This window comes from Ursus americanus, chromosome 21 (genome assembly GCF_024610735.1).
Source record: "Ursus americanus isolate L20-20 chromosome 21, mUrsAme1.1.p, whole genome shotgun sequence".
NCBI lineage: Eukaryota > Metazoa > Chordata > Mammalia > Carnivora > Ursidae > Ursus > Ursus americanus.
Genome location: NC_142147.1, coordinates 23,564,688 through 23,576,810, shown reverse-complemented (window position 1 = coordinate 23,576,810; position 12,123 = coordinate 23,564,688). Strand labels below are relative to the sequence as shown.

The 12,123-nt window shown below is 44.2% G+C and overlaps 1 protein-coding gene across 1 annotated transcript in view; it reads right to left on the bottom strand.

The window, feature by feature from the left end:
• CDH1 (cadherin 1) overlaps positions 1–12,123 on the bottom strand; it is a 76,983-nt gene continuing 64,860 nt past the window's right edge. The window contains exons 11-16 of the mRNA XM_045814893.2: positions 11,698–11,843; positions 8,475–8,699; positions 7,916–8,146; positions 5,208–5,338; positions 3,452–3,595; positions 1–1,845 (exon numbers count right to left, since the gene is read on the bottom strand). Of these exons, the coding sequence (XP_045670849.1) occupies positions 1,636–1,845; positions 3,452–3,595; positions 5,208–5,338; positions 7,916–8,146; positions 8,475–8,699; positions 11,698–11,843 (1,087 nt within the window). The 3' untranslated portion in view covers positions 1–1,635. The remainder of the gene's footprint in view (positions 1,846–3,451; positions 3,596–5,207; positions 5,339–7,915; positions 8,147–8,474; positions 8,700–11,697; positions 11,844–12,123) is intronic.

Genomic DNA, 12,123 nt, shown 5'->3' with positions numbered 1-12,123 from the left:
TGACAATGGTTTAACAAAATTCTTTAATAAAATTTATAAAAATGAGTATTTAAGAATTTTCTCAGCTTAAATTGTTTTCCTTTTCCACCCCCAAAGAAAATACAAAATTATCCGCACCCACACACATATACACTCAAAACTATAGTAACATTCTCTATGCAGGACTACATTAGAGTTTCATTTGCTGAAAAATCAAGACAATTCCAAGAAGTGATTGCAGGGATGATTTTTTTTTTCCTTTGAAAAAGAGCTGACAGACAGTAAAGCAATTTGGGTAAAATTATTTTCCGCGGTTGTCAAAAGTTTCTTCAAGTTCCCATTTCAATTAAAAGAAGATCCAAATCAAAGTTCTCCCACCCTCCCCTTGCTAACACCCTGTAGGGCCATATTTTCTTCCTGCCCCTAAGGGAAAAAAACCTGGATTTCCTAATATTCTTGATTTTCTATGCACACTCAGAATTTGGGGCAGATGTGTCCAGATCGGCCAGCATTTTCTGTAGACATCAACAAAAACAGGCAGTTGGGGATTCTGGGCTTCAGGTACAAACTCTGGCTTGAGGATCCTGATAGCACACACATGTTAAGATTCTTACATTCTTCAGAATTTTCAGGACTAGAGGTAGAGCCACCTCAATCATCCTCAGCCTCAGTTTGCTCAACTGCCAGGCTCAATGACACATCTCTCCCGCCACCTCCAAGCCCATCTTTCACGTTGCCCTCAGTTGTGACAAACCTCCTTCCGTCTTTGGCTGCAGCACTCAGGCACTATCCTAAGTGTCCAAAGAGATCACTCTTTTGAGTGATAAATGAACATTAGAAGTTGAGTGGCACCTGAAAACTCACCACCTTTTCTGCTCAACGCACCCTGTTTAGAACCAACGTACCTCAATAATGACATACACGTAACAAACACACTTATGCAGAACAAGTAAGTGGATGGACACCAATTTCAAGTTACGTACTTAGGAAATAAAAAAGAAGAACCATTAAAGGTCTTACGAGTCCACGATACCCAGTCACACTATGGCCAGACGAAGACCAAGTCTCCTACCCTGAAAGGGCCCAACAATTTCTCCATCAGAGAACTCCTATCTGGGGCAATGTAAGTTCAGAAGGAGTAAGAGTGGGTATGAGAATAGGGGACACCAGTGCAGTGACAGGAGGAAAAAAAGATCACAAATTAAAAATAATTATACATATATACATACATACACACACACACACCAACAACAACAACAGGGCAGGTGAGTCCTCCCTTCCTTTAAAAAAAAATGAGACAAAAGCCTATAAGGAAATCTGCAAATTGCTAGCAGAATCTAATCTTCAAGTTGCTAGTAGAAACTTCTGGAGGCTGAAGCTATTCTTTTGAAATATTAAACATGTGGGGGTCTTTTGGACAGCATCACCATTTAAAGAATGATGAAAAGAAAAAAAGCTTCAAAGAATAGGTCAAAATCGTTCTCACATACACAGATTAGATCTATAGAGTGGTCATCCTAACTATCCTAACTGCATCACTGAGCAATCTCTCTTCCCCAGAAACTCATCTCAAGTGAAGGGAGCTGAAAAACAAGTACCCTTGCATTTTCCACCACACGGTGTAAGGACCCCTCTCCTCCATTTGTCTCAAATGCCCTAGTCGTCCTCGCCACCTCCGTACATGTCCGCCAGCTTCTTGAAGCGATTGCCCCATTCGTTCAGGTAGTCATAGTCCTGGTCTTGGTCTGACTCTGAGGAGTTCAAGGAGCTCAGACTAGCAGCTTCAGAACCACTTCCCTCGTAGTCGAACACGAGCAGAGAGTCGTAAGGAGGAGCGGTGGGGTCGGTGTCCGCTGCCTTCAGGTTCTAAGAAGAAGGAAGACGGTAGGATCTTTCAATGAGAAGAATCGCACACCTATCAGGCAAGATGCCTTCTCTAGGTGCCTCCAGCAACATGTAATGCCCAAGAACGCAACCATCCTATAGAACACCAGGAGCAATTAGCCCCAATAAGGTAAATGGATACAGACTGGCAAGGAAGACAGACAACATACTGCTGATGCAAAGAGAACGCTACGGGTAAAGATGCAGAATGTTTTCCCCTAAACTAATGATAAATTTTATGTAGGCAGGAGAGAAACAAGCCAGTCAGGATGGACAGAGGCTGAAAACAATGACGACAGTCGTACTGGTCCATACAGCATTTCCACCTGGAAAGGTCTGGAAGGATGAATGCCAAACTGTTAACAGTTAACTCTAGAGAGTAAGGTTGGGGGCAGTAAGGAAGCACCTGCATTTTTTTCCTTCATATACATTTTCAAAGTTTATTATTTTATTTTTTAGTAGCAAACACTATTTTTGTAATTAAAAAAGAAAAAAAAAAAAAGCAAACTACTACCAGCTATGATGACACACAAATGATTGTGAATGGAGGAAAGGACCTGAATTCAGATTTATCTAAAAAGGGAGGTTTTAACTGGCCCTTTCCATTCCCAGCTTCCTAGAATATCCAGCCTGGTCACTTCCAACACTGCTTTGTGTAGTTCCTGGTGAGGACCCCCACAGCAACTAAAGCAAATCCAGCCTCTATCACGAAGACTTGCTGAGGGCCACTGGACCATCAGACAAGCACTTAAAATCATTCCAGTAACTGAGCAAGGCATCAGGTAACATAGTTTAAGGAAATAGATTCTATTGGACTATTTTCTTGCTTGGTTCTTTGCTCACTCTGACTCCAAATTTGTCCTCATCTTACCCTAAGCTCATTAACAATGCCTCATTACTCATTCTCCCTTGCAGATAAGGACCATCTTGTGGCAGTTCTGACCAGTACCATATAGAATGAACTCCCCACTTGTATTAACAGTTTGCTAGAACAAAGATTTTTAGCCTCTGCTCTGCCCTTCCTACTTCTTCTTGACTGGAATACAGACCCAAGGCCTGGAAGTGTGGCAGCCATCTTGTGATCATGTGGCAACAAACATGAGAACGAGGATTTATGAGGTTAATCTCATATCTGTTTAAGCTCCTGAAATTCATGGCTGAATGCATTTCCGATATACACCAACTGATATTATTTTTCTGGCCCTTAGGTAGACCTGTGATACATATTTAATATCATATCCCAACCAGCAGTGGGATGCAGGGACAAAAAGACCCATTAGTGAAACCAAATGGGATCTACCAAACAGGATCTCCTCTGAATCTCTTTAGTTTCATTTCTAGTTCTACTAAGTCCTTACAAGCAATTCGTGGTTTTGCCATATGGATATTGCAAATTCACTAGGAACAGTGTGAAGTGCTTTTAGTTCTGAAATTCAGATGAGACACAAATAAAAAATAGCATTCAGGGATCAGGCGAGGAGAAAACGTGGTAAAGCAAAGGATCTAAAGACTTTTTCCTCACTTTCAACCCAACTGCTCCTGAGTTTAGAGATAAGTTGCACCTTGGCTTTTGACTTTGCTAACTTACTTCGTCAATGAAGTTTCCAATTTCATCGGGATTGGCAGGGCGGGGCCGATACTGGGGCACACTCAGGAGGGTTGGCGCCACATCATTGCGAGTCACTTCAGGCCGAGCATCCAGGCCCCTGTGCAACTGGCTCAAGTCAAAGTCCTTTGGAGAAAAAGGTAAAAATAGAGGAAAGAGTTTAAAAAAAAAAAAACAAACCCACAAGTCCAGGGCTATATTTGGATTATAGATCCGGTATCAGATAATGCCCTTTCAACTGCATGACAGTAATAACCATGTGCCAATGCAATCTGAAATGACAGTTGTTGTTGTTTTTTTTAAGATTTTATTTATTTATTTGACAGAGAGAGAGAGACAGCCAGCGAGAGAGGGAACACAAGCAGGGGGAGTGGGAGAGGAAGAAGCAGGCTCCCAGCGGAGCAGGGAGCTTGATGCGGGGCTCGATCCCAGGACCCTGGGATCACGCCCTGGGCCAAAGACAGACACTTAATGACTGAGCCACCCAGGCGCCCCTGAAATGACAGTTTTCAACCTAGGAGTTTCCAAAATAGCACTAGAAGGAAAAACAGCATAAAAGTGTTGTGAGGAACAACTGTAGGCTTGGATGTAGACTGTTACATCTTACTAAGTCCCAGCCCATCTACAGATTGAAAGCCTAGGTGCCACTGACTGAATGTCTGTGTCCCTTGCCAAATTCACACATTGAAACTTAATCCCCAATGTGGTGGTATTTGGAGGTGCGAGTTTTGGGAGGTCATCAGGTCAGGAGAGTCGATGGAGCCCTTGGAAACAGGATTAGTGCCCTGATAAAAGACACTTTAGAGTTCCCCTTCCACCATGTTGAGTACATGTGAGATTATGGCTGATGGTGAACCCGGAAGCGGGCCCCCACCACACACCAAATCTGCCGGTGCCTCGATCTTGAACATCCCAGCCTCCAGAACCATGAGACCAATTTCCATGGTTTTTAAGCAACCTGTCTGTAGCATCTTGTTATAGCAACCCACACGAACTATGACACTAGCTGAGATCAGCAGTTATCCCACAAACACCTGAAGGACATGTCTCTGTACCCCCTAATATGTTGTACAAAGCAGGTACTGAAATTCTAATCAATGGCTGTTATTCCAGACCAGAGAGCTCAGCAAATATGCTCTTGCATGGCCAGAGTCAAAGCACAACTCCGAGATGGGGCCCAAGGTTCCCTTTCTAAACAGAATACACTTTCGAGAATTCTCCAAAAGTCTCCTGGCTGGCCCAATCAGTAGAGCACCTAACTCCTGATCTCGGGGTCATGAGTTCAAGTTCCACATTGGGCACAGAGATTACTTAAAAAAAAAAAAAAAATTTCCAGAAAACTCTAGGCTAAGGCAAGACTATCTTTAAAATCAGGGAAAATCAAGAAGGCCTAAAGATTTAACATGTACAAAAAGAAAGAAGAAGTTTAGCATACCTACAAGCTCAAGGGAAATAAAATATTACAACGGAGTAGTTGCTTTATGTCGATGATAATTTGAAGTTTGTGTCCTGAGAAAAGTGGCGGGGAGCCTAGGCTCTGGAGTCAGACAACCTGGTTCTCCTGCTTCCTACCCGTGTGACTTCGGGCAAGTTTACTTAACTGCCCTTTGCCTCTGTTCATTCATCTGGGCGCTCAACAGAACAATGCTATTTCAAATGTTTACCTTCTCCTAATCATCGCTTCTTCCAAATAAAGAGATCGCCATTTTAGCTTTTTATCATGATTTTAAAAACATACCTGATCCTCTTCTCCACCTCCTTCTTCATCATAGTAGTAAACGTTGTCCCGGGTGTCATCTTCTGGGGGTAGTAAGGGCTCTTTGACCACCCCTCTCCTCCGAACAAACAGCAGAAGCAGCAGGATCAGGACTGGGGTGGGGGAAGAGAACGAGAACAGCCACAGGTCAAGAAGGCCATAAAAAGCAGCTATCGCAGAGCACCGCTGCCCTGCCTACCCGACTGATGGCTGCCGGACAACCCACACGCTGATGCTCACACACATATGGGTGTGACGTCCTGCACAATGACATGGGAACTGAAGGGCGGGCTTTAACTGGCCTTAAACCAATCAATCACTTCCCAGAATCTGAGCTAAAATTCTCCAGGCAGAGGCAGGAGCATGACTGACTGGCATGACTAAGGAGAGGCGAGGTCAGCATGGCATAGCAGGGTGAGGGAGGGAGGAAGAAGTGAACAGGAGTTCCAAGAGGTGGCCAGGATGTGGTGACTACTGGAAGGACTTCGGCTTTCTGAACTGGAACCATGAAGGTTTGTGAGCAGGGCTGCGTCAGCCTAAATGCGATGGACAGATGCATATTAGTTTTAATCTGTTCCAAGGAAGGGGACATAGACCATTCAATAGCCTGGTATATTCCTTATTTTGCTCTTAAGATAAAAAAAATCATATAAGCAAGCACTAAAATCTGTTTAATTTCCCAAGTTTTCATCTGATCTTGGGATATTTGTAGGATATATATGATAAACAATTAACTGTTAAAAAAATTTTAACTGGGGCGCCTGGGTGGCGCAGTCGTTAAGCGTCTGCCTTTGGCTCAGGGCGTGATCCTGGAGTTCTGGGATCGAGCCCCACATCAGGCTTCTGCACTAGGAGCCTGCTTCTTCCTCTCCCACTCCCCCTGCCTGTGTTCCCTCTCTCGCTGGCTGTCTCTGTCAAATAAATACATAAAGAATCTTTAAAAAAAAAAAAAAGAATGCTGGCCTTGTTTCCACTTTCAATACTGTTCCAAATTTGAGCACTCTGCAGTGTTGCTCTTGTCCTCTGTGCCTAATAAAATGCATCCGAAACACGCTGAGGTAATGCTAGGACTCAAAAGTTTATTATTTTAAGTGTAACGACAATCTTCAATACTTTCCTTAGAATGAAAGTACTAGTTAGTAACTGCTGTCCCTGAAGCTGACTGGCCCAGTCAAATATAATGGGAATAGGAAGTGTGGGCAGGCAGGGCTGGTATTACCACGCCCATGATGGTGACAGAGAAGGTGAATTCACCTCATCCCCCAGTGGCAATAAAGCCATGTGAACACTGAGGAACAGAGATCCAGAAAGCTCACTGAATTCTGAACATCGCTCTCCTTCCTTCTCAGTTCTGAGGGGATGTCGGGAGCGAATCAATCTGCTGAGGCAGCAAGCAGCGGCCTTAAGAACACCCGTGTTGAGTCTAAACTGAACTCCCAGAGGTGGTCCCACTGCTCCCGATAAGAACTTTGTCCTACTCCAGCCACACTGGCCTCCTCTTTGCCCTCCACAGTCCAATCGATCCTTCCTTTCTGTGCCTTCAATAGTGTGGGAACCCTCACAAAAGCCCCTCTGTCCATCTGGATGCCACCAGCCTCCGTCCCAACCATCCTACACCTTCCACCAAACCTCCCTTGAGGTTCAACTAACATCCCCCTCTTCTGATCGCAAAGGCATTCATGACCTGGACCACCCTTTCCAGCCCCTAATTTATAAACTATATTTGAAAATTTTCTAAAGGATTTGCCATCACAAGCTTTTAGAAATGGTAACAGCATCTGTGTCAACCCTAGGGACCAGCCTCTAGGTGGGCTCAGGTGATATCAGTTTGAAGGACTATGGTAGAAACTGCCACGGCTTCCCCCAGTATCCTTTTCCTGCTCTGTCCTTTTAGTCATTGATACTCACTGCTCACGCTACACTCCACCCCCACCTTCTGCCAAGTTTTAAATGGGCACATGGCCACCAGTTGAAGTGGGAAAGTGTACGTGTGGCTGTGTTTGGGCCAGTGGGATGGGAGTGAAGGCGACGTGTGTCATCTCCGGATATGTGCTTTCCACTTTCTCTGCCATCCCTTCTCCAGGACGGAATGTGGAACATGGAAGCAGAGGTGGTGGTGGTGAGCTGGGGAGCTCGAACCATGCTGGTGAGGAGAGGACCCCAAGGCCTTGCTGTTCCGAATTGGTCCAAGGACCCGGGACATCTGCACCACCTGGGAGCTGGTTAACAATGTGCAACCTGAGGCCCCCACCCCAGACCTCCTCAGAATCCTCATATAGGTGCAGAGCATGACAAGCACTGCCCTGAGGGACTGAAAGAACAACAAAATAGAAGGACTGGGCTCCTGCTGATCTCATGCAACAGGGCTGCCTTCCAGTCTCAGCCAACTTATTTCTGAACTGTTCAGTAAGGGATAAATCTCCCCCATTTTAGGGGCGCCTGGGTGGCACAGCGGTTAAGCGTCTGCCTTCGGCTCAGGGCGTGATCCCGGCGTTATGGGATCGAGCCCCACATCAGGCTCCTCTGCTATGAGCCTGCTTCTTCCTCTCCCACTCCCCCTGCTTGTGTTCCCTCTCTCGCTGGCCGTCTCTATCTCTGTCAAATAAATAAATAAAATCTTTAAAAAAAAAAAAAAAAACCCTCCCCCATTTTAGAAGCTAAAGGCTGAACTGCTTGCCAGGCATCCGTACTTAGTAAAGCGAGGATTCCTCCGAGAATGCCCAGGATGGCAGGAACCTGCAAGCCTGCTTCGGCATAAGGCGCCGTCCTCTTACAGCTGTTGACGACCCCTTCGCAGTCGCACACGAACACATCCAGGGTGGTCACCTGGTCCTTGTTCTGATTATCCGTGAGCTTGAGATTTATTTTGTAGTCACCCAACTCTAAGGTTTTCTTCGGCTTCAAAATTAGAGATTCATGGGCTGGAGGAAGCAACAAAAATAAATGATGGGACAAGGGGAGGAAAAAAACCTCATTCTAGAATAAAATTATTAGGGTCAAGAAAATTGGAGCTGCTCGGGTCACAGATTACTGGGCAGCACGCTACTGAGTCAGATACCAGGAAAGGAAAGGGACCTCTCGTGGAATGCCTCAAATGCAGAAGGGGCAAATGCACACACATCAAACAAAAGCGGTGACATCTGGAAGTTGAGAAGGGAATTTCAGAAGGGGGGAGGGCAGGAGCAGGGATGGGAACAGGGAAAGTGTGAAGTCAGAGCAAAGTTTCTCAAGTAAGATTCCAGTTCCCACCTTGGTCATTGTACTCAATGGTCCAGTTGACACTTGCCCCGTGTGTTAGTTCTGCTGTGAAGGGAGATGTGTTGGGGGGAAGATCTGGATCATTGATGTTGATGACACGAGGCTGTGGATTCTTCTGGCAGAAGTCCATACTTCGAGGTTCTGGTACGGGGCCATTGTCATTCACATCAGAGAGTATGAGGAGAAGTGTTCCTGTTCCAGTAGCAACTGGGGAACCTAAGAGAAAATACACAGGAAATACCACAGCTCAAGAACATTCATGAAGCTCTACTGACTTCTATCAGACCAAATCCCAGTCTTGGCTTGGCTCTTTTGGGACCCATCAGCAGGCCCTGCCCTCCCCATCACAGGGCATCTTCACTTCAGGTCCGGCTGCTGGCATGCTTATTCCCTGCTTCGACTAGAATTATTCAAATTATCTTCACACCAAGGACACCCCTTTCCCTTTTCTACATATATCTTTATACACCCATTTAATTTTAACCACGCCAAGAATTCCTCATTGCCCCCTCTACCAATTCTCCCTTTTCAGAACTTCTATGGCTTGAAGGTCATTATCAAAGGGTTGAGCTTTTTTATTTTTATTTTTTTAAAGATTTTATTTATTTATTTAACACAGATGGAGACAGCCAGCAAGAGAGGGAACACAAGCAGGGGGAGTGGGAGAGGAAGAAGCAGGCTCATAGTGGAGGAACCTGATGCGGGGCTCGATCCCTTAACACTGGGATCACGCCCTGAGCCAAAGGCAGACACTTAACCGCTGTGCCACCCAGGCGCCCCGGGTTGAGCTTTTTAAATCACTGCAAGTTGCTTTTCAAAATAGATTTGGGGGAAAAAACCAGACTTGTCCACTTCTTTTACATACTGACATAGCACCTAGCATACAGTGGTAGAAAAAGCAGACACTCAAATATTACCATCAATATTAGTTTATGATAGGAAAAAAACATAGGACTCTTATCTCAAACCTATAAATAGTTATGCCTGGGTATCAAGACTGTGGTGACTTTTTTTTTTTTTTTTTTTTTTTACCCTTTACAAAAATCGTGGTTAAAACAAACCACGTAGCATAAAATTTACCATCTCAACCATTTTAAAGTTCATTTTACATTTTGGGTTCAACAGCGTACATAGATTCACATTATTGTGGAACAGATCTCCAGAAGCTTGTCATCATGCAAAACTGAAACTCTGTACCCCTTAAACCACTCCCCACTTTGCTTTTCCTCCCAGCCGCTAGTTACCACCATTCTACTTTGTCTCTATGAACTGCACTGCTTTCTTTTTTCTTTTTTAAGATTTTATTTATTTATTTGACAGAGAGGCAGTGAGAGAGGGAACACAGGCAGGGGGAGTGGGAGAGGGAGAGCAGGGAGCCCGATGCGGGGCTTGATCCCAGAACACTGTGATAATGACCTGAGCCGAAGGCAGATGCTTAATGACTGAGCCACCCAGGCGCCCCTGAACTGGACTGCTTTCATACCTTAAGTAAGTGGAACCATATGGTATTTGCCTTTTTGGAATACAGTTTTTACTTAGCATAATGCCAAGATTTATCCAGGTTTTAAAACGTGACAAGAGTCCCTTCCTTTTTTAAGGCTTAATAATATTCCATTGTATGCATATACCATATTTTGTTTATACATTCATCAATCTTTTTTTATCATATGAATTTTAAAAAAGGGGGGGTCATTTAAAATTTTTTCTAATTAAAAAAGAAGCTAATAGATTTTCTAAAAAACCTCATTCTCCTTCCTCTTAGACCTTAACATTAAAAAGTACTGAGTCATGCACAAAGCAATACTTAAAGGAATCATTCAAAACCATCACACCTGAGCCATGATTATCAGGTCAGGGGTCAACAAACTAAGGCCTTCCAGGCAAATGAGGAAGGCAGCTGTGCCGGTTCCCTCTTTACAGATTGTTTATGGCTGCTTCTTGGCTGCAAAGGCAACCAAGACCACATGGCCCGTATACACTAAAATACTTACACCCCGGCCCCTCCTTTACAGAAAGTTTGCCAACCCACGTTCAGGAGCCATTTCCTCCACTTACTTCCATGCAGCCAGAAGCAGCTGGCCAATGCGGCTGAAGCCATGGGCAGCTTTCCCTTCAGACAAAAGCACTGTGTGAATGGGACCCCATCATGCCTTACTTGTCTTGCTCTCTGCTGTTAACCTGCTAACTCCCAAATACAGCTAAAGGAGCAGGCTTTAGATTCTAACTGAGGAGGCCAGGCTCATCCTTCCCCAGCACCGTCACAAGGCGATGGACGTTGCATCATTTAACAGCCACCTGTCCAGCCCCATCGTGGCCTCACCTGCCTTGCTGTGTTTTCTAGATTGTCAAGCCTGGGATTACTACCTCGAGAAGCTGGGGCGTTAGCGAGGGAAAGAGAATCCATCACAATCACAGCAAAATGAGCAGTTTCTAACAGTAACTCTGTTTCTAAATATCCAGCCAAGGGAAATACTTACTCACAGAGGCATGGACAAAAATGTTTCCTTATCAAACTCATGGCAATAACGAACAAATGGAAACCACCCCAGTGTTCTTCAATGTGTGAACGATTAAAGTATGCTATATCCAGATAACATTTTATTACAGAGAGGTAAATTTATAAGGTGCCAAAGGAGATCTGTGTCTTAAAACATATTATAAATAATAAAAAATTAAACAGCAAATAAATTAAAACTTTAATTTAAATGAACATGTATAAAATAATGGTTTTTATAATGAAAACAAAGCCAGGCTGTAAACTAGACAGCAGCTTTATTACAAACTTTATTTCTATATGCATATAAACATATTCAAATACACAGAGTCTGGAAGGAGTCCCATTTCACTACTTATGATGATGACAAAAATTATGATAGTCTTTGTGGAGCAGGCACTCTACTAGGGCACTTTCTAAGTGAACGCATTAAAAATCCAGATGGGGTATTATTTATCAGATGGAGGAACTGAAGGACATAAGCTTTAGTCCTAGGATCTAGACCCACGCAATCTGGCTCCCATGGGGAAGGAGTGGGTTCAGGTATGAAGAGCTTCTGCTTGACTGGATTATCTGCACTTTTGAAAATCGTACGCTTTTGTTTAAGAATACAAGAAAAAGAATGAACTCTTGCCTCTAAAAAAAAAAGGGTAGGGGGCAATGAAGCCCACTAGCCAGGAGGGTGAGATGGCAAAGGTCACATACAAAGGGCACACTTACCGTTGTCAATGGCTACAATGATGGCCTCATACGTGCTGTTCTTCACATGCTCTATGTCCTCTCTGTCCAGCTCAGCCCGAGTGAAAATGGCACCAGATTCTGGATTAATCTCCAGCCAGCTGGCAGCATCCCTCCAAATCCGATACCTGAAAAGGCACGAGCTCTGGCTTAGAACAGTACAGCAAACAGCACACAGCTGAAGGCGGCTAAGGTTCCTCTTTGTTGCTCGATCCCATCTACAGCAGAGTATGAACATCCATGTCCCCTTCATCTGGATTCACCCACCGTTGAAGCATTTGAGAGTAAGCTGCAGACATCCTGTTCTTTTACTCAGAAATACTTCAGCGTGTTATCCCCTAACAACAGAGGCATTTTCTTATATAATGATAATTTGATTTAATTTCAGGAAATACAACTTTGATATCA